This window comes from Macrosteles quadrilineatus, unplaced genomic scaffold (assembly GCF_028750875.1).
Source record: "Macrosteles quadrilineatus isolate MER2022 unplaced genomic scaffold, UCM_ALF_1.0 Scaffold_2__2_contigs__length_208266976, whole genome shotgun sequence".
In the NCBI taxonomy this organism is placed as follows: Eukaryota; Metazoa; Arthropoda; class Insecta; order Hemiptera; family Cicadellidae; genus Macrosteles; species Macrosteles quadrilineatus.
This window is the reverse complement of record NW_026542595.1, coordinates 113488045-113511624: the sequence shown is the minus strand read 5'-3', so window position 1 is coordinate 113511624 and position 23580 is coordinate 113488045. Positions and strand designations below refer to the sequence as shown.

The 23580-nt window shown below is 37.1% G+C and overlaps 1 protein-coding gene across 1 annotated transcript in view; it reads left to right on the top strand.

The window, feature by feature from the left end:
* Positions 1–23580, top strand: part of LOC128986185 (dynein axonemal heavy chain 1-like) — a 70221-nt gene that overhangs the window by 33411 nt on the left and 13230 nt on the right. Inside the window, exons 34-52 of the mRNA XM_054406381.1 lie at positions 9062–9222; positions 9387–9602; positions 10490–10726; positions 11530–11692; positions 12520–12689; positions 12940–13148; positions 13540–13642; positions 13811–13939; positions 14679–14799; positions 15800–15930; positions 16534–16639; positions 17864–18018; positions 18781–18969; positions 19212–19376; positions 19755–19971; positions 20457–20731; positions 21506–21816; positions 22656–22881; positions 23070–23265. Of these exons, the coding sequence (XP_054262356.1) occupies positions 9062–9222; positions 9387–9602; positions 10490–10726; positions 11530–11692; positions 12520–12689; positions 12940–13148; positions 13540–13642; positions 13811–13939; positions 14679–14799; positions 15800–15930; positions 16534–16639; positions 17864–18018; positions 18781–18969; positions 19212–19376; positions 19755–19971; positions 20457–20731; positions 21506–21816; positions 22656–22881; positions 23070–23265 (3480 nt within the window). The remainder of the gene's footprint in view (positions 1–9061; positions 9223–9386; positions 9603–10489; positions 10727–11529; positions 11693–12519; positions 12690–12939; positions 13149–13539; positions 13643–13810; positions 13940–14678; positions 14800–15799; positions 15931–16533; positions 16640–17863; positions 18019–18780; positions 18970–19211; positions 19377–19754; positions 19972–20456; positions 20732–21505; positions 21817–22655; positions 22882–23069; positions 23266–23580) is intronic.

Below are 23580 nucleotides of genomic sequence, written 5' to 3'. Positions count from 1 at the left end.
CTTCATTAAAAAGTAGTGAAAAATTATCCATATGACGATAAAATGTAAACAAATCTGGGAAGGAAACTTAAAAGGATTTTAGGGCAGAGCCCTAAGGGAATTTACTTCGTTTTTCTGTTGATGGCTCTTCTACAGACCGATACCTTTTCTTGGACACCTCTACCAAGTTTCTACGCCCAGCCGGTCTCTCAAATTAGTAGGGACAAAGTTTCCAATTAAATGTTTAGATTCCCCCATGTTAATCTTATGGGAGAAAACCCAACTTTGACGGAAGATCCTGCCCAAACTAATAAAGATTTCAAAATATGAAAACCATTTTACAAATCTACAAATCAGGGTAATTTTTTTGGCACCCTAATCATCAAAATCGGTTCAAAAATTAGGGAGGAGTTTTGTTCACAAAATCGGCTTAGCGTTATATATATATATATATAGATGTTTTCTGTATCCTTGTTGATCTCGACAAGATGGAACTATTTGCTACTTGGCGGCATTTCAAACACATCATAAAATCCACAATTATTGAAGGAAACCTGCGTATGGATGATATGTAAATTTTGATAACGTGTATGGTTTTCATTCAATCTAATTCATAACTTTTTTTATAAAAGCTAACATTAAAAATTCAGTTTTTCTCAAGTAAACCAATCACATAAAAAATATTAACTAAGACACTATTATTTAAAGAGCTGTATGTATTACCATGTAAACACATAAACTTTGTTCGCATTAAAACATGTAGTTCTGTTCTTAAAAACCCCACAAGATTTATAAACTAACTAGGGGTCGCCGGATTTCTACCCCCGGATATTTACCCCCATGAAAAAACGCCTACGTCACTTTGACATCACATGTATGGGGGTAGATTTCCGGGCGCGAACTTTTAGGATGGATAAATTATTATATATTCAATCAACTCGCATTTCACGGTTTACTTAACAGTTTTAATTAATCAAAATGCTAATAAACCTGATACCGGAACTTTACCCCCGGAAATCTACCCCCAGACATCCACCCCCGGACATCTACCCCCGGACATCTACCCCCGGACATTTACACCCAGACATCTACCCCCAGACATCTACCCCCGGACATTTACCCCCAGATATCTACCCTCGGATATCTACCCCCGGAAATCTACCCCCAGAAATGTACCCCCAGTGGTCAAATCATAAATGTCCGACACCGGAATTCTACACCCGGAAATCTACCCCCCGTGCTACACTACGTATCGGCCAATATTCATTGTTGTAGTTGGTTTTAGTAATTGGTTTATAAAAATAATCAATGGCTCTTCGTTTAATAATTACCCTCTAGTATCTAGTATTAATTGCATGTGATATGTCGTTGTCTTGTTTAATGTCATCTATCTTCCCAATTCATTAAGCTGTAACTGATTTAGGTGTCATTTTTAAGCTGAAGATTCAGTGCAACGCAAATGGTAATTAAAAAGGATATTTTGTTAAAGGGCTCCAAAAGTTTAACCCATAAGCTTTTGATTTATTTTCAGACAGTGATTTAAATGGTTGACCAATTTTCACATACACTCATAGCTAACGGCACATGTACGAGCGCAGATCGTGAAATTTAAAACATACGAGATGCTAGCCCGTCCTACGTACGGGATAATTATTATCTTCCATAATTATTATCACCACAATACAATTACTCATACTATACACAATTTCCAGTAGGTCTGAATAGAAACTACCTAAAATAAAACTATATTATCCAATAAAATTCACGGTACAGTACTGTATGCCTACACAAATATACCTTTGGTATCCTAACATCATTAAAGTATGTTAATTTCACTGTATCAATTGCTAAATAAATAAGAGTAAACAAATAAAAGTAAAAACCATAACATATAGTCTGTTTTGAATTAGGTAGCTGTTTGGGTAATAGCTATTTACATTTTAAGTGTAGTAAGAGCGTTTTTACATCACGCAGGTTAATGTTGTGCAACGAGCGAAGGCGAGTTGCATAATTTACCGAAGTGATGTAAACACGCTCTTGCGTAACGTGTAACATACAAGATTTTACCTGACCCGACAATATACAGGAGGTTACGAGCAATATGCTTCATTATCAATTTCACTCATCTTCTAGCAGTAACGTTCATTTACAAACAAAAGCTAGGTTAGGAAAATTCTTCAAAGCATAACAATAAAATTCAAACACACAGCTGATTTCTAGCGTTGAACGTCGTTGGCTCCATAGAGGTATATTTTTTAAGTTATCCACTCAATGTTATTTAAATGGGTTTCATTACATCACCGAGTGAGTTTTTTTCAACTTTACATCACTCGAGAAGTAAGGAAGTTGTATACATCACGCTTGGGATAGGGAAGTTTAACATGGCGGGTTAGGTAAAATAACATTCATTTGAAAAAAGAACTAGTCACATGTTGAAGGAATTTAAAAAGTAAACACGCTAGTAAAGCTAGTGACGTAATTATCTATGTTAATTTTCCATACCGTTATCAGTTCTAATATCTGTAATAATTACCCACCTATTGAATCAACCTACATCGTAATTTCCTATATTAATTTATTAAAAGTATAAGATATTTATAGTTGAAATAAAATTGATATTTTGCCTCCAAACGTAACCACAACTAAACACACCCAAACAATCTTTTTTTTATTTCATAAAAGGATGGTTTGTCCAATTGCAGTATCTTAGGTCAATGATGCCGCTGTGTTCAATCTATGTCATCCATCAGTTTATCTTTGGATAAAACCCGGCTGAGGTTGTGGTGGTAATTTAAAATCCTAATTACCGATTATTCTTGATCTCATTTTCTATGACATCAATATTTCTGAGCCTAATCCAAACAAATTGTAAGCAGACTAACATTGATTGTAAACAAAAAGCTACCAAGACGAATTAATACATGTAAATATTGTTATTTTCCAACTCTTTCCTAAAAAAGTTGAGCAGTAAAATTATTTGCATATCCTTTTCTTTTAAGACTCGTGTACAGAGCTTCGATTTGTATACAGCAATCGTTTTACTTATCTCTGTGGTCTAATTATATTTACTAATCTTACTTATTTCCTATAATCAATGACAAAATCAGAGTAGGCTAAATAAAATAACCTAATAGTTCTATAGAATATTTTTATATTAAACCAGCTGTTAGTTAAAACAAATTATATTGCACTACAACAAATCAAAGATTGCTTTACAAAATAATTTATGAACATCCTAGTATTTTACTATGTATATTTAATTAATCTGTCATCCTCTTACCGAAGAATTGGACGTATCAATGATCAGCATTACACATAGTATAAATAAGTCAACCCTTCGTATGTCTTTTCATTTTCATCCAAAAGCTGAATTTGTGTCACAAACGCTGAATGTTTACAGCTGTTATGTTAAGCAAATTATTGTCACAAAATCGGCTTAGCGTTATATATATATATATATAGATGTTTTCTGTATCCTTGTTGATCTCGACAAGATGGAACTATTTGCTACTTGGCGGCATTTCAAACACATCATAAAATCCACAATTATTGAAGGAAACCTGCGTATGGATGATATGTAAATTTTGATAACGTGTATGGTTTTCATTCAATCTAATTCATAACTTTTTTTATAAAAGCTAACATTAAAAATTCAGTTTTTCTCAAGTAAACCAATCACATAAAAAATATTAACTAAGACACTATTATTTAAAGAGCTGTATGTATTACCATGTAAACACATAAACTTTGTTCGCATTAAAACATGTAGTTCTGTTCTTAAAAACCCCACAAGATTTAAAAACTAACTAGGGGTCGCCGGATTTCTACCCCCGGATATTTACCCCCATGAAAAAACGCCTACGTCACTTTTAGCTAGTTTAGAATGTTAGCATCGGCTGCTAGACTTTTCAAAAATTAAAACTTAATTTCTTAATAACTGGGACCCTAAACTAAAATTATGGATTCGACATTCCCTAGTTCTCAAAATTATCTTTCTTTCAACACAAAAATCATGAAAATCCGTCAAGTGGTTGATTCAGAATCGTGAAATAAAAAAACCCCTGTTACGTTTTAATATTATAGATCACTGAAGGAGGTTATTTTCTGATTACTAGTGGTAAAAAATGCAATTAAATGTTGATAAAAAGCCTACCACAGGTTGATTAATGAATTAATAATTTTTTCACTATCAATTACCTCCTAGTAATACGAAATAGCATGATCCCTATGTCGTAGACACTATCCGGAGTTTTACATTGGCTAAAAAGTGTAGTTGTTTACACAAATAATTAATCGTAAAAAATAAAACATTAACATATTGTATGATTGGTTCTGGTTGTCAATGCTGGTTGTGAAATAACGGAGAATAAATGTAAAAGAATAAAATTGGATATTTCGGGATAGGGAAGGTATTTTTACCTCATGGTTCTTTTGGTTTTAAGAATTTATTTTAATGAAATTAGAGTTTAGTATGAACATTGCTTAAAATTATATATTTTTTGGTCATTTTTACGTTTCATACATTAAAGAAGCCAAAACAAGTCTTTATCTCAATTTCTGTCTTGTCTGTCAAGGCCCAGAAGGCATTTTACGTGGCCTTCTCCTCAAAAACTAGAGCATCGATCGTGATTCGATTTAAATAGTTTTTTTTTTATTCGGTGGATTGACACGAATAACTAAGCCATTAAAATATGGCCTCATTACTTTTGAATTAAAATAAATTTTGTCCAAACCCCCAATTTTTTTGAATTTTTGTCAAGTTTAGACTACTCCTAATGTTTGCCAGTAATTTATGAAATACTAATAATTTGTTTGGAGAATACGACATCTATGAAATAACGAACAGCTGTGAAAGATGAAAAGCTGGATAAAGATGATTTTTTCTAGCTGTCACTGGAAATTTGTTATTACATTTTGTTTACAAATACTACAACCATTTCCGATCACGTTTTGTAATAAAATCCAAAACCAAGTAAGATTAAAAACGTTGTGACTCACGTAAATAAACGGATCAAATAAATCGTAAGTGCAATTATATGTAACTAGTGTACATGTTGCTCGAATTCGAGCAATTGCAAAGTATTAAAGGAGTTATTTAAAAACTAATAACAATGGATATTTACAATGAGTTTAAAAGAGTCAACTCAAAGATTACTGGTGTGTAACTAAAACCATGTTTATCTTCGTTATTGATAAACCTAAAGCATTCATCCGGCCGATTTTCTCCTTCTCAAAATGCCTCGCTGTACAGGCAACACAGGTCATTGATAGAGGGCCAATTGACAACGAAAAGTCGTTTTGGGGTAGTGTTCCATCTCTTGTTTACAGTTGCAGACGATCTATTCTGGTTTTCAACCTGACTTAAAAATTGAACTGATTAGTAATCTGCTCACATTTCACCTTTAAAACTGTTACTGTGTAGTGTGAAAGTTGGTCAACCATTGGAAGCACCTTCTAGAAATAAATCAAAGGCTTAGGGGTCAACCTTTTGAAGCTCTAATCAAAATATCCTTTTTAATGACCATTTTGCTCTGCGCAAGATCTTAAGCTTTAATATGACACCTCAATCGTAACAATCGTTGAAGTAGGTCGGGTGGAAAAGGACTGTTACAGATTATTGAATTAGGAAGATAGATAATGGTAAACAAGACAATGACATATCGCATGCTTTATACTGGATATTACAAGACAATGCTTAACCGAAGAGCCGTTGATTTCCGGGGGTAGATGTCCGGGGGTAGATGTCTGGGGGTAGATGTCCGGGGGTAGATGTCCGGGGGTATATGTCTGGGGGTAGTTGTCCGGGGGTAGATTTCCGGGGGTAGATATCCGGGGGTAAATGTCCGGGGGTAGATTTCCTTGCTGTGGCAAATCACTTTATAATCAAACAATTACATGTTGATTATTTATTAATATATTGGGGGTAAAATTCCAGTCGCGGGCTATTTCTCGACCGTGTATAGGCCCCACCCTTCGTGACGTCAAAATGACGTAGGCGTTTTTTCATGGGGGTAAATATCCGGGGGTAGAAATCCGCTACCCCGACCCATGCTGCTCCGCAGCGTTGAAATAAATATCATATCCAAAAAATAATTAAACTTTTACGAGCAAATTTCGTTTACATATAAGCCGAGTGAGACTGCAGAAAAATATATGCCGATGTTTGATAGGAAGTTTGTTTGTGCTTACCTTCAATTTGAGGCCTCGATCATGAAAATCGGTCGGGTAGAAGAGCCAAACGAACCCGGAAAAGAAAACCAGGTTTAACTCCCTTAAGAAATACATGGGGAGCAAATTTCGCCTACGTATAAGCCGAGTGGGACTGTAGATAGATATATGCCGATGCTTGATGGGAAATCTGTGCGTACATACCTTCAATTTGAGACCTAAATCATGAAAATCGGTCGGGTAGAAGAGCCAAACTAACTCGGAAAAGAAAAACCAAATTGTACTCCCATAAGAAATATATGGGGAGCAAATTTCGTTTACGTATAAGCCGAGTAGGAATGTAGATATATATATATGCTGATACTTGATGTGAAATCTGTGCGTGCATACCTTCAATTTGAGACCTAAATAATGAAAATCGGTCGGGTAGAAGAGCCAAACAAATTTCGGAAAAGAAAACCCAAATGTTTTTAATAATACAGGGTGAGTTTTAAATGAGTTCCCCCGCCCTACTTTTTTCTACATTTTTTAAGATATCAACTTCGGACCACGTCAGATAATTGTAGTGCAGTAAGTACTTCGTTTTGACTGGGTATACATTTTTGGGCGCAATCTTGGATCCGCCATTATTGGATACAAAGTTTTTTTTCAAATGTAAAGGTAGGGTTGTGACCCATTGTTTCAAACTAGAATTTTACGCTGATTACAATGCCGCAATTAGTTTCTAAAAATCTTGATCCGTTCTAAAGTTATGAGGACTTTTTATAACTTTATTTTTAGCCAATTTTAATTGGCTGCAAATAGACTGCAACATTTGATTTGGATGAACGGCAGTGACAAAACTCTGCTCTCAGAGTATACTAATGACTTTCTTCGAGCAAAGCTCGGTCCCCAGGTGATAACGGTAAGAGTGGTCTCGGAAACGGTAAGAGGTACGGCAAAGCGGTTAATATACAGGCCTACTACGTCGGTTCCAGCTTTTGATCAAAAACAATAATGCAGCGTAAAAATAATTGTAAAATTTTAATACATGCCGCAACAGACGTTTCAAGAAACACATACTTTTTTGTGGGGGGATGTTGAAATGCGAAATTGTTACTTTTGTGAATTTTCCTCATGGTTTGGGGCAGAGACCTGTCATCGTGCCAAATTTCTACTTCCTAGCCCGTCTAGAAGTGCCCAAACACTTGTATACCTGATCAGTGAGTGAGTTACACATCGTGCTGTATAGTTAATTAGATAAAATATTAAATACAACAATTTGTTTATAAAAACACAGGATATTTTGGTAAGCACAAATCCGTTATGAGGACACATATTTGGAATTTATACACACGGCTGTTCAGGGGACAGACCCATTTAAAATGTATGGGATTTAGTTGGGAAATTCATTTTCCTACAAGTGTATTGGTATGCCTTTTTTGCCATACACAAGGCTGTTATAAGGACACAAAATGTTATATACAAGGATGTTAAGAGGACTGTCTTCTTATTAATAAGAGGACAGCAATTGTCCTCCTAACAGCTTTGTATATAAATTTTGTCCACTTAACATCCATGTACATATCTATATATATATATATATATATATATATATATATATATATATGTGTCCGTTAGCGCGATAACTCGAGCAAAAATGATCCGATTTTGATGAAATTTGGTACAAATGTGTAAACCTACGTTTATTCGAACGAGTTCGCGAACCAGCATGATCGGACCATGGGAACGGGGGTTTATGGGGGCTTTTATGGGGTAAAAATGGGTTTTTCCCATTTTTGACCCAAAAAACATAAAATTTTGCAATTTCTTTCTAAACTATTTTGTAGAGCTTAAAAAAACAAATAATTTAGTATATTGAAGCGTTATAATGCGCCTAATGGTTATGGAGAAAATTCAAAAAAATTGTAAATTTAAAATTCCCATGTTATTCTTATGGAGAATAAGTAAACTGTTGTAGTTTGCTTGTTTATAATCATATTTTGCCCAAATTTGGAAAATGTTTTTATTTCTTACTAACTATTAACATTTTACATAAAAAACACTTTTACCCTCCCTGTTGCAGCAAACCTAAGTATGTTTTAAACTGATTCTATTTAAATAGGGAATAAATGTGATATTTTTAAGGAGACATTTTTGTGTAAATCCATTCAGGGAAATGAAAATTCGCTTAGTCTGCAGGTTTGCTGCGGCGGGGGTATTAAGCTCTTCAAAATGGTCTAGAGAGAAATTTAGAAATTTAAAGTTTTTAGGGTCAAAAATGAGAAAAACCCATTTTTACCCCATAAAACCCCCCATAAACCCCTGATCCCATGATCCGATTATGCTGGTTCGCGAACTCGTTCGAATAAATGTAGGTTTACACGTTTGTACCAAATTTCATCAATATCGGATCAATTTTGCTCGAGTTATCGCGCTAACGGACACATATATAAATATATATATATATATGAATTTGAACGTATGGTGTTTTTGGCCTCTGGGGACCTCAAAACGAAAAAGTAAATCGGTCCCGGATCTAGGTCTTACCATGAGACCTACGGTAATAGCTTATTCCCTATATGGGAAATTCGCTAAAATATTCAAACTTAAAAAAAATATCACATGAACATAAACATACTATGATAGTAGTCTAGGTCATAAAGAAATTGAATGCCAAAAACAAAACGAGCCCTGAGGACTTTTTTAACGTTGACCTGACCTGAAGTAATGTGACAAACAATTTCAGGTCTGTGTCCAACAGAGTAGAGGGGCCTTTTTTTAGTGAGTAGTCTGATAAGATCAGGAGTTTCACACTACAGGCTGGCCAATTGTCTGAGTAAAATAATTTTTGATCTCCTTTCTCTAAAAAAAATACATCTCAATTATCTGTGATATTGCTACTGGTTCATCAGTCCTCAGCTCCTGTTTGCAGGCTGGTATGATCGTAAGAGCATCGGAGAGTTCCGTTTGATTGTTGACGTCAACTTTGTCTGCGCGATGGGTCCTCCAGGAGGTGGTCGCAACCCTGTCACTGCGAGACTGCTGCGACACTTCAACTACCTCGCTTTTCCCGAGATGCAAGATGACAGCAAGGTAACGTTTGGTAAAATTTCTTTTGCTATAAATAAGCTTAACTTGTTATTATACGTAATCGCGACAAATGTATTGTTTTAAATATTTCCCTCCCCTAACATTTTTAGAGTCTGAATATTAGCCGTTTATATAGTTCTCTTGCACTCTTGATATTTTCCTCTCAGCGTTGCATCTTCGGGACGATCTTGCGGTGGTGGCTGGACCAGACCCAGGGTCAGACCCATCTACTGGAGCCTACTCTGGCCGCAACACTAGCTGTGTACATTACGGTGGTTAGGGAACTGCTGCCGACCCCCGCCAAGACACATTACACCTTCAACCTGCGAGACCTCAGCCATGTGTTCCAGGGGATGCTCATGGTCGCCCCCGCCGAGATACAGGTAACAGTCTCAAACCCCAGGATAAGAGATAAAATATCAAACCAATCCTTCATGAAATTTAAAACATTGAGTTATCGTAGCTACAGTGTTAAACAACCAGCTCCAGTATTAGTATCAAACAACTAGCAAAATAAAGGGTATCAGCAATATGAAACATTCTTTCTCCCATTAGCTTGTCAACAACGCCTTATAATGGGTAAGCAGTGGGAGTAACTATTGTATTTGATGGTTAAGATCACAATAGTTGTATTAACTTTTGAATCGTGATTTTTCACTCCATTATTTAATGAAATTTTATGGGGAAAACACCATTACAAATTGAAATTGGAAAAAATTGTTTGTACAAAATTTCAACTAAATCAGACCACAGGTGTAGTATGTAGCTCTTTACACATCCATACACAGACATAACTTTGAAAACCAATTTTTGGGTTCAGGGTGGCCAAAAACGGATATTTAAACCATAATTCAAACTCAAAAATATAAAATTAAATAATAAATAAAAAGTGTAATAGAGAAATTCTTTAATGAAATATTCCTAGAGAACATTTATAAATGACAATTAATTAAGTTACATTTTTTTTAAGTTATCTCGTTATTCAGGAACTCACCAGCTGAGAAGAAGGTCGGTCCGGAAGCCATGTTTTCAGCTGCTTCTTGAACAGACCATAGCTTTTTGATGGTTCGATACTTGACCCAGCTGTTCCTAACCATCGGGCTTTAAACAAATGGTCCTGACTAATTAAACAACTGATCTTAGTCAGTAACAAAGCTACACAGATCATCTCACATTCTACACTCATCATTCACTCATGCGTTAAAATACACACCTAGTCGGCGTCCCTATCTAGTGTTATATAATTAATTTATTGCGTTATGGTGTTCAGCGTGCAGAAGACCTTGTGCGGATCTGGTATCACGAGAACACCCGAGTGTTCCGAGACCGTCTGGTGAATGACAAGGACAGAGAATGGTTCTCGCAACTTCTGCGGGACACTGTAAATTCTCAGTTTAATCTGACAGCTGACCAAGTGCTGCAAACCGAGGAGGAACTGCTTTACGGTGACTTCATGAACAAAGGCGCTGACGTGAAGTTGTATCAGCGGATTACCGATAGCCAGAAGGTAAGTGGATGATAATGTTTGTGGGTCGAAAAAACTAGGAAAATGTTGAACTAAGGCAGCAGTAAGGAAATTTAAAAAACATAATTGTTGACTAAATCACAAAGTGGCACTAGTTGATTCCTCTGTAACCCTTGTGAATATACTTCAAGCAAAGATATCAATTATACATTTTTCTTTCAGTTACCGTAAAACTAAATTATATAATTTCTCAAAGCTTTTTGCAATTTATACGTGAGTTAACATTTTTTTGTTGTAATTTATCCATCTGTTAGTAGGTTTAATGTTACGTTTTTGACTACGGTGTTCAATTTTTTTGTTACTAAGTTGAATAAGAAAATTATTATTATCCGTTGGACTAAATAATGAATAATCCTCCAAATCATAGATTAGGCCAGCAGTTTTAGGTTTTTAAGTTATTCTAAAAAAATGTAGGCAATATTAATAGCATTAGTTTAACGGCTGATCACAAGTAATTACAGCCAGAATCGCAGATTTTTCACATTCACAAAATCTCTTCAGGCTGTGTTATTAGATTGAAAATCTTCATGTGTTAGCGTAAAAAATATTAACTAATTAGTTTTGGCAATTGAGCATTGGAAGTAGGGTGAAACCCACCATGAAAGCTGCATTATGGCTGGCATCATGTGTAGATAAAAAATTATTTATATTTCTGTAAAAAAATGGGCAATCTACCCCCACGAATGCCTACATGATCACAAATTAGTTCCGCATACAAGAAACAGTTGTACATTCAAGTAACCGCTGAAATATACAATTACTCATCTAAACGTAACTATTTTCAGCTGTTCCTGACTCTACAAGACTACCTGCAGGACTACAACGACCAAAGCACGTCTCCCATGAGACTGGTGTTGTTCAGCGACGCAGTAGCTCATGTTTGTCGGATCTCCAGGATAATACGGCAGCCTCAAGGCAACGCTCTGCTTCTCGGAATGGGCGGATCTGGTGAGTGATCCAAATCTTGGATGAATTTATTTTTGCCTATACAAAGAAGTAAGGTACAGAGGAAACATTCAATTTCGCTTAAGTGGTGTGTTGCACTAGTCGCTGGTGTCTACGGTAATGTCCAAAACCGCTCCCCTCTCCCTCACGTACTACGCTCATAATGGAGGAAGACCATGTACCCTGTGCTAGAGGAATTTTGACACAATGCTGACTGCTCGGGCTTTTCCTTGCTCGTCACAAGTATATTTCCGCCCAACATACTATAGTTCGGCCGCTTAGAAAACGACCTCCTCCAGCATTGGTTTAGCATTAGCGCGCAGGTCGTTTTCTAAGCGGCCGAGCTTTAGAGCTGAAAGCGCACAGTAGTTCCTGTGTGTATCCTTTGTGATAATTAGACCAATTCATATATACCAAGTCAAAAATGTGGTTCGGATTCCACTATAAACTGTAGGTCCTTTAGTTGCCATTAGCTGTATGGGCTATTAATTAACAGCTGTGTCTAAGGAATGTCGGTCTTAGTCACTAACAAGACTACAAGATCGCGCCACTCATGCTACACTCATCTCCATTCATACTTGGCTTAAAATACCTACTTTGTATGGTCGCCATTTAATAAGAAAGTATTAAAGTACCTTACTCCTCTGTCATAAAGGTAGTGGATTTTTTAATTGTTTTAATCCTAAAACATCTTCAAAAGTTTGGCCAAAGATATTTTTAAGCACATTTCAAAATTGAGGACATAATTTTATAAAAAAAAAAACAAGTACAAAACACTAAGCATGTAAGCGAGAGAATAATATTCAATGACTGACTGTGTTGTGCCGTAGGAAGGCAAAGTTTGACGCGGCTGGCGACATACATGGCGGAGTCCACTTGTTTTCAGATAGAACTGAGCAAAACTTACGGAAGTTCTGAGTGGAAGGAGGACATCAAAGGACTCATGCTGCGAGCTGGTCTTTACAACAAGGAAACTGTCTTTTTGTTTTCAGATACTCAGGTAATGTTAAAACTAAGAGTGTTCTTACTTTTTCTAAAATTTAGAAAAAATAATAAACGCTGGGATTTCTATTAATAAAGAAATGAATCTATATGAAATCCATTTTGGGTTTCCAAGATGTCATTGTCAATTAGTTTTTAACAATGGCCGTAAAAATTGTATAGTAACCTCAATAAATATTAGTACTTTTATTTAAACAAAAGTACAATACTTTTGTATGATATTCTATGTTGAATCTATGTTGAACTAGATAAAAAAAGAGTCATTTCTGGAAGACCTGAACAACATCCTGAACTCAGGGGATGTCCCAAACATCTACGCTCCGGAAGACTTGGACAAGATCTACCAGACAATGCGGGGGCCTGTGACTGAGGCGGGGCTGGCGGCTACCAAGTCTAATCTCATGTCTGCCTACCTCAAGTCTGTGCGAAGCAACCTGCATTGCGTCATCACTATGAGGTTTCTGTACCTAGTCTGAATAGAATAAATATACATGTCACATGTTTAAAAACATTTTGAATCTTAATTTCTTTGACAATGTGTGCACCAACTTAATCTTATGCTCGTTTTTGCCACTTTGCACCCGAGATACGTGGCGTACTGCATAAATCTGTGTCTGTGCTACAAACTGTGACTTGTCAGCACATGGATGTTGCAGACACAAACACGTGCCTCAGTTTAGGTGCCGTAAGGAAAGCTTTCTGCCGTGTGTTGCATTGTGTCGTCTGCGTCTCATATTACCCGGCTTATCTCTCTACTAATTTAATCTAACTATGAATACATTGGATTGTATACTATTTTACTTTCCGATCCCTAAATGTGTGTATATAGCTTTACTCCTTGATTCCAGCCCAATTGGCGAGGTGTTCCGTGCGAGACTACGTCAATTTCCTGCTTTAGTCAACTGCTGCACAATCGACTGGTTCACTGCTTGGCCTGACTCTGCTTTACAGGTGAGACCTAACTTACAAACGTCATATGTTTTCCTATAATAAGGTAATGTTTATTTTTAATTGGTCTGTCTATACAAACAAAAATGTAAAATACCTGTTTTATTAGATGCGTTGTAGGCTAGTTTGTACTTGCATTTTAGTTCTGAGAATGTTTTGTACCATTTCCAGAGTGTAGCGGAGAGGTTCATGGAAGATTTGCCGCAACTGGAGGTGTCTAAGGAAGTGCAGGGGGGAATCGTCCGCACCTTTCAATACATGCATCAAAGTGTTGTCACTGCCAGCGAACTTTACCTGCAGGTTAGATTGAGACATCTTAGGTAGGTAATTTAATAGATACTTGCGGTCATTTTCCATCACGATATAAAACAAAGCTTTCGTTACGTTGTAAGTTTGAAATACGACCCAGAGCTGAGGTTGATACCTAAAAGATGACACCAAGAGATGCAAAAAAACCCTTTACAATAATAGTCAGGAATGTTACCTACTTAGTTTTTCTGTTAGTTTTAATATAATCGAGGAAGTAATAGGAGATAAAATAAAAGTATAATTTCACCTTTTACCTAAAAGAAAAAGCGTTCCTGACTATTACTTCCCATCTCTAGCGGGATGACTATGATGTAAAACTTCAGCAGTAGGGTTAGTTTCTTTTCCTATCACTGCATGGAAATTATCACATTGCCACACCTGTAAACAGTATGCAAAATAATTCATTTACGCTCTAGAGTGAGAATGGATCATTTACGCCTCAGAGCTAATCAGCTGATTTTAGTGATTTCACTGGTGGCATTTCTACACCAATCACAGCCGCGGATCAGGTACTTTAACTACCGTTAAGCAAATAACATAACCTAAAAAGCAAACATAACCTAAATGACATTTTATATACCAGTACAACTAGGTAAATCTGTGTGTTATGTTAAGTTAATTGTGGTGGTAGGAAAAATCTTGTGTGTTATTGCATCTGTTGTCGAGCGGCAATGACGTACTTTGCACTCTTAATACACAAATAGCTACATGAAGTGTTCGTCTATTTCAGGAGTTGTCCAGGTACAACTATGTAACTCCGACATCATACCTGGAGTTGCTGCAGAGTTTTGCTACAATGTTGACCAACCGAAAGGCAGAGATGATTCAGAGCATTCTGCGTCTACAAACAGGCAAGCGTTAATTGGCTCTTCAACACTTTCTAATATATTGGGATTTGTTAATACTGTTGTGTAATTATAGATTTTTAATTGTTCTACCTGATTCCTTAAAGTTTTATTTTTGATTTATAGTCATTTGAAAATATTCTTTAAATTTTAGTAAAAATCAAATATTTAAATATTTTCTCAGATAATAGTACAGTAGACTCCCTCTTATCCGGACTCCTCGGGACCGAGGTCAGTCCGGATAACGGTTTTTCCGGTTAAACCGACGTCCCCAAAAACTCGTTAAAACGGACCGTTTACGGTGATATTTGACTTAAATTTAGGAGGGCATTGTATTTAGACATGTGATCACTGGTCTCAAATCTTTCCCACGAGAACAGTCGCTTCAGTACCGCCCACTTCCTGCCGATCTAGTCCGGTTAAACCAATGAGCTGATAAAAATTGTCCGGTTAAAGAGATGTCATTTTCGACGAGTGTAGTCCGGTTAAACCGATTTCCGGTTAAAAGGTGTCCGGATAAGAGGGAGTCTACTGTACAATGTAAAAAAATTGATTAGTATTTATCTGAAATATTTCCGCCATATTAAAACCTGTCTTTTTGTAAGGTTATCAGGGTTTCCTCCAGGTCCTTGGTTGGTGTTTTTCTAATGTTTTATTAGTAGTTGTTGAAAAAAGTGTTCTCTTTTCAGCTATTTTTAATTTTTTGTCCGTCTCTTAAATATAGGAGTGCATGAACTTATTTTTATTCAAAATTAAGAACATTAGTTATCTTTGTAGGTACTTAGATTACTAACTATCAAACATCATTGTTGGGAAGCTTTCAGATTCTAACCATGATGGCCCAACCTTCAAGCACTAAAAAGAGACATGATTATACTTGACTTATTTGCGTGATTTGGTGAAAGAGATGAAAAATTCAACAACATAACAAACTATGTTTAGATCCAAACAAAAATTGTGCAATTACGTGCCAGGAATGATTGTACCATTAATGTTGTGGTTGTAGGTTTGGACTTCCTGTTGACTACTGCGCAGGACGTGAAGGTGATGCAGGCAGAGTTGGAGACTATGAAGCCGCAACTGTACTCAGCCCAGATTGTAGCACAAGAGATGTTGTCACAGATACAAGCAGACCGGGTTTGTGTTGCGATTTTTTATGTTTACATGTTGAAGATTCATTTAGTTTACATTCTGATTGCATTGCTCGGTACAGTAAAGTCCGCTAAGCCAGCATCTGAAGGTGTGAAATATTTAATTGTACGGCGTCGGTCTAACAGTGAAATAATTTTTAATCCTGTATTTGCTATGTGCGATCAGAAGAGTCGGGAACGACAGAAAGATGTCAGGAGAAATAATTGGCAGAGATCGCCAGTCAGGAGCGACCAATCAGATACACTTAATATAACTCAAGGGGTTTTTTTCATTTTCATCACAAAAAGTAATATATTTTCAATTATGCGTCACTACCAAAGTCCCGATATGCTGGACTAGCGTGTGTCTACTGTACATGTCATTTCTAAGCTATCATGGTTATTGAACCACTAGAATGACTATTGAACTATTAGGAAATGGATCTTTGGATCAATTAAATCCCCATTTATTCCTAGATAAATATTCATTATACTTAGAATATTTTTAAATTTAGCTTTATGAAATGGTTTTCCGATTCTTCAAAAGAATGATCCTCATATTGTAATAATTTGCAATTCGACATTTGATTTGAACATATGTTTTCTTTAGGAGATCGCAGAAGAGACGAGACAGAAGGTCGAAGCTCAGGAGGTTGACGCGGCCAAGATGGCGGAAGAATGTCAAACCATTGCAGACTCTGCCCAAGCTGACCTTGGTAAATATATTTTATTCAGAGGGTATTTCTCAGCTGAGGCTACCTTGGATACTCAAAAAGATATTAAGGAACATTGATAGAAACCCCTAAATATAATTTGAAAACAGCTGTATCATCAATGGCTTGTATGGTCAAAAAATATAAGAGAACTTGCTTTTTCATTAGAAGAAAACGAAGTAAAGTACGATAAAGTACACCTACCCTAAAATTGCAAATGTTTAAAAATAAGTCCTTAACAATTTTCTGCTCAATCCCTCTGCCTTTCTTGGCCGCCCAATTGCCGAGCACGTAACATAATCGGTGTTATGTCTTCTTGTTGTTCACTCAAAAGCGTTCAATCCATTAGTGTGACTGACTTTTGTCAGTGTTAATAACTTGGTGTTGAAACGCTATTGGCTGAGAATGAGTTTCCCAATAACTGAGTGCCATTGATAAAAATAAGTTGCTTAACTTTTACAACTTGTAACAGGGGTGTTTGGTTGGCGTAGCTACAGACTGATCCTGACTCAACTCAGAAAGTTAATGTCAATCTTATCACCAATTTTGACGATAATGCTTCTGTGCTTTACACGTACAGTACAAACTCAAGGTACCATGATGGGTCCTTCGGCCGGGGTCGTACTGGTGCTGGAATTCTGTATTGTCTTTGGTTACAGACGAGGCAATGCCGATGTTGAAGGCTGCCGAGGACAGTCTGAAGGCCCTCAACAAGAACGACATCTCCGAGGTGAGAGCCTTGAAGCGTCCTCCAGCTAGGTTCGTACTGGTGCTGGAATTCTGTATTGTCTTTGGTTACAGAGGAGGCAATGCCGATGTTGAAGGCTTCCAAGGACAGTCTGAAGGCCCTCAATAAGATTGACATCTCCGAGGTGAGAGCCTTGAAGCGTCCTCCAGCTAGGTTCGTACTGGTGCTGGAATTCTGTATTGTCTTTGGTTACAGAGGAGGCAATGCCGATGTTGAAGGCTTCCAAGGACAGTCTGAAGGCCCTCAATAAGATCGACATCTCCGAGGTGAGAGCCTTGAAGCGTCCTCCAGCTAGGTTCGTACTGGTGCTGGAAGTCTGTATTGTCTTTGGTTACAGAGGAGGCAATGCCGATGTTGAAGGCTTCCAAGGACAGTCTGAAGGCCCTCAATAAGATCGACATCTCCGAGGTGAGAGCCTTGAAGCGTCCTCCAGCTAGGTTCGTACTGGTGCTGGAAGTCTGTATTGTCTTTGGTTATAGAGGAGGCAATGCCGATGTTGAAGGCTGCCGAGGACAGTCTGAAGGCCCTCAACAAGAACGACATCTCCGAGGTGAGAGCCTTGAAGCGTCCTCCGGCCGGGGTTGTACTGGTGCTGGAAGTCATTTGTATCGTCAAGGACATAAAACCCAACAAGGTCAGAGGAAAACTAGCAGTAAACTTTCACTATTTAAGTTTTAAGAAGCAAGCTGGTTCTAGAGCGCAGGGCTTCGGTCTTCGTCGACACAGCCTTCCTGTGTCCGTTTAGGCTTTGCATGAAAGTAAAACGGATCCGGACTAAAGCTTATAGCGTTCTAGAATGTGAGAGTGGGATAGTTTTTATTTTTTATTTTTAGCACTTTTTGACACAGATTGAGCAAATGCCTTCAAACAAATGCGCTTGTTCAAATAAAATACCCTAAGGCGGATCATCACTTTCCTCTTAATATACATAGTATATGGAGAAAGTATTATTTCCGACAGAATTTTTGCTTTTGAGTTTTGGGTTTTAATATCCATTTTGAGTCCTCCTGAACTCAAAAATTAGTTTTCAAAGTGATATTTGTGAGCTTGTGGATCTGTACAGAGACTTCATCTTTGGTCCGATTTCAGTGAAATTTGTTATTAAAATTTATGTAAATTTGTTATAACTATGTTATGTAACATAACGGCTTTTAATAATTTTGATTGAAATTTAGTGTGTTATTATTATATACCTTTTCACCTTGAACAAAATAGTTTAACCCCAACACGGTAAAAATCATCTTTCAAAAATTATTGCAAGATTTGTAATTTCCATCATTACCCAAGACGTTTTATGAACATTAACAATTTTAATGTCAAGCTAATCAGAGAATTTATGTACCAGTTTGCTAATATTTTTTATTTCTCTTTCCAACAAATCTCCGGATGTTTGCAGGTGGCAGGATCGCGACCGGGAGAGAAGGTCCTGGACTTCTGGGAGCCGGGACGGTTGATGCTGGGAGATCCCGGAGCCTTCTTGTCTTCCCTGGTCAACTTTGACAAAGAGAACATGAGCGAGGCTCTCATACAGAAGTTGGAACCTTACATCAAGAATCCCAACTTTCAGCCTGCGAAGATCATAACTGTAAGCACTATAAACTGTACGGAAATGATGATGATTTTATTGGATTCCATCAACGGTATAATGTTTTGTAATGGAAGAACTATTTAATGCTGCAACTCCCTAGGCTGATCCTGAAGTAATGTGCAAAACGGTTCCAGGATAGAGACTAGAACCTAGAATCCTACCATATGAAAGTTAGAAGAAAAAAACTGTTTATAAATAGTTAATAGATATGTTAATTAATACCCCTAATTGTTGTACAGGTGTCGAAAGCTTGCACATCCCTGTGTATGTGGGTTCACGCTATCTACAAGTACTTCTTTGTGTACCAAGCCGTCGCTCCCAAGAAGGCTGCGTTGTCAGTGGCCACAGCCAAGCTACAGGCCACCGAGGCCGTCCTCGCAGTTGCCAAGGCCAAGATGAAGGAGGTAGGCATAATGTTACTGAAGATTTGTTGTGAGTTTTTCATAGAAGTAGAAAATATTAGAGGTTATGCTGTGAAATTTGTTACAGTGAGCTGTTTTAACTTTGCTTTTGCCTCTCTATGAATGTTGTTTTAGTTATAACAATAACTAACGCCATTCTGTACACAATCTGCAATATGAATAAAGTTATTTTTATTGATTTTTTCAATCAGCTTTTTGTTCTAACTCATTCAATAAATTGAGAAAATGTGATACAGTAATGTTTGAAAATTAAAAGATAAAAATTGGTTTGCTTTACAACCAAATTGAATATTGAGTTAATGTAAATATTATTGTCGTTTATAATATTTCAACGAGTCTGTACACAAATTTCTCTGTTAGGTTATGGACGGTTTGGCAATTCTGGAGGAGAAACTTCAAGAAACGATGGATCGCAAGAACGAACTCGAGGCAAACTCAAAGCTGTGTGAGGACAGACTGAACCGAGCATTCCGATTGGTCAATGGACTGTCGGACGAGAGAACTCGGTGGATACAAACGATCGAGGACATCAAAGCCAACATGGAGACCTTGGTCGGGGACATTCTGATAAGTGCAGGTAATAGGCCTACAAACTTGACCATTTTTATTTTATTTTTTTTTAATTTTAACTTCACATCCTAGAACCGGAACACTATAGGCTCTAGTTCCGAACTTACATATTACTTCAGGCTAGGGCTAGGGAGTCGTGGAATCATGACTTAGATTAATATTTTTAGGGTATTGGCAGGATTTGAACCTATGACCTTGGAGACTGGCCCTGCCAGTTGATCAGCTCACTCCCCTTAGAATATTTCGTCAAGTAATACTATTAAAATCTGATATCCATTTTACATATCTTGCACACAAAATCTTGCAAGTTTTAGAAATATTTTTTACAAGACAATTCAAAATGTTACTAAATGATTTATCCAACCAAATTTGTAGCAATGTTTATATAATAATAATATATTTACAAAGTTTTAAAAATATTTTGTGCATCTAGAGTTGGGTAAGCCTGATTACTTCTGTAACTAGTGACTGATATCTGTTTTGTACTGGTAGGTTGCGTGGCGTACATGGGTCCGTTCACAGACAAATACCGCCGCCAACTGTTAGAGCAGTGGGTGCGAGTGGTGGCCACAGCGGGTGTCCCCCACACCCACGGGTGTACGCCCGTCACTACGCTGGGTCAGCCGGTGACTATCAGACGTTGGCAGCTGGACGGACTACCTCGGGACACACTGTCTACGGAGAACGCAGTGCTTGTGTTCAATTCCAACAGATGGCCGCTATTTATAGACCCGCAGGGACAAGCCAATCGCTGGGTTAAGAATATGGTGGGACCATTTGAAATTCGCTATCCTATTTTTAGTAACTTTATATTCATTTTGAGGTTAAGGGTGTAGCATAGAGCACAAGGGCCTAGCTTTTTAGGATTTTTTGAGAGGACAGCAGGCTTACCTGAATGGGAAAGAGTCCAAACTGACACAGGAAACACAAAACTTTACACTATTTCACCATTTTCATTTTGTGTTTTGATTAATTTTTTTCACAGTTGATACTCAAAGTCTCTTATGGTAATTATAAGACTTTTTATCAAGGTAGACTTCTTATCGAGGTTTGCATTAACATTGACAAGTAGTATACAATCTAGTGTATTTCAAAGTGACAGTTTCTATTTCAGAGTCTTGTTTTTAAGGTTCTGCTGTGCACATAAATTAAAGTGTTCGTTCAAGAGCTTTGTAGTATACTAGTAGTATAATAGTAACTTCAAGCACGTTAGATTCTATCAATGTGACTTTTATTAGCGCTTACAAGGAATTAGCTTATCTAAAATGTATGTTCAGTTTATTTTTAGTTTGGATAAAAATACAAAAAATTTTTACATTATATAGTCTTGCATTGGAAAATTGTGTTTTCGAATTGTTAAACTTTCAAACTTTGAGAAAAACTGAAAAAATAGGTTTGGATTTTAGAAGTATTAAGTAAAGACAACGAAGTCACAAGTTCCATAAACTTATGTAATCTGTCCACACACAAAAAAATGTATAGATAACGACAACTTCCATTTGGCCATGACTGAATTATTATAAAGAACATGATTTATCCAGGGTAAATCGCAAGGCCTGACGATTTGCAAGTTGAACGACAGAGACTTGATGCGGTCACTGGAAGGCGCAGTCCGTCTCGGTAAACCGTTGTTGATAGAGAACATCGGCACCGATCTGGACCCTGCACTCGACCCTATACTGACTAGAGCGACCTTCGTACAGAACGGCCAAACAGTAGTTAAGCTGGGTGATGTGGTCATCCCATTCAGCGCTCACTTCCGACTGTACCTGACGACCAGGCTGGCGAACCCTCACTACACACCCGAGGTGTCTGTCAAAGTGTTGCTGGTCAACTTCACGCTGGTGCCGAGGTTAGTTGAAGGACATTTGTTTGGTTTTAAAGGATATTTGATAGCACAAGGATCTTTTCCGTTATGACTTAACTACCTTTATGTTATTCAGGTTGAAGTGTTATAATCATCTCATCTTCAAATCCTCTTTAAAGTTAGAGTAGGGTAGATCTGTGACATAACCTAACATTTCAAGTTAAAAGGTTATCTGGTGAACTTCACGCTGGTGTTGAGGTTATTTAGAAGGGCATTTCTTTGGTTTTAAAGGATATGTGATAGCAGTAAAGGGGTCTTTTCCATGATGTACCTAGACAAACCCTTCTCACCTCTATGTTGTAAACCTTTTCCTCTATGTTTATCAAGTAAAATTTGTATAATCTCTCCAAATCCTGTTTAATACAAATTTATTTACATACAAACTGAGACATAACCTAACATTTAATAGTTGGTAAGGTTATTCAGACAGTTTTTTTCAACGCAATATAAATTACTAGTAAACTGAGACACTTGTAGGCCTATGTCAAAACAAGCTCATATGTTGGTATCCCTGTTTTCTTTACCTTATTGCCAAACAGCTGATATACATTGTTGCATAGTGTTAATGGGAATTTATTGTGAATAAGACTCAACACGGAGAGTATACATTTTAGAAGAATACATTGAGAGTAAATTTGTGGTTTTATGCCAATAAAGTTTTGAAATTAAGTTTCCAGTACCTAATAAATAAACTATTTATAGACGTCAGACGTACACAATTTAGAGAATGCAAATCTGTAGAAAAAAATAACGTTAAAAAAACCAAAATCTACAATTTACAATACAACTTTGTTGCAAAGTAACGTTTACTCTTGTGCCTCCAGTGGTCTGCAAGACCAACTACTAGGTCTAGTGGTGATGCAGGAACGTCCTGACCTTGAGGAACTGAGATCCAACATAGTCACCAGCAGCGCTCAGATGAAGGCAGAGTTGAAGGAGATTGAAGACCGAATCCTCGTCAAACTGACCACGTCCGAAGGCTCGCCTGTCGACAACATCGATCTGATCCTCACCCTTGAGGCTTCCAAAGTCAAGACTGGCGAGATCAAAGTAATTCTTTGTTGTTTTCCACCAGTCGAGGACAAGAGGTTCTATAAGTTGTTAACCTTATAAACAAGCCTGTTATCAGTTTAAGGCTACTGATTTTTCTTAGATTTGTACTAGCCATTTTCCAAAATTATTCATGCTCCTTGAAAACACCTATTTTTGTTCCAGTTAGATGTTTTTTATTTTTCCAGCAAAAAGTGGAAGCAGCTGAAATCACCCAGTTAGACATAGACAAGACGAGAGCCTTGTACATCCCGGTGGCCAACCGTGGCCAGATACTTTTCTTCTGTTTGGCCGATCTGGCCAGTGTGGACCCGATGTATCAATACTCGTTGGAGTGGTTCATCAACATCTTTGTCGGAAGCATGATCAACACTGAGAAGACCAGTGAGTACATTCTTAGATTTTTAAAGTTAAGTTAGCAAGTAAGCTAATCTGTTCTCAGATCAGCTGTTCTGAAGATTTTTATAACAACATTGATAGACTCACGCTTGCATAGTTTGTCGAATCTAACCTGCAAGTACTAGTGTCAATATGAAAACATCATATTTAGTCTTATTTACAATAAATTCCAAAAACTCTGAACCTCATAGCTAACTATCCAACAATATCAGCTGATCGGTAATGATGTAATGAAAACAGGGAATCAAACATACAAGGTTTTTTTTATTAGAAAGTGTCTCCAAATACTTGTCATTTGGG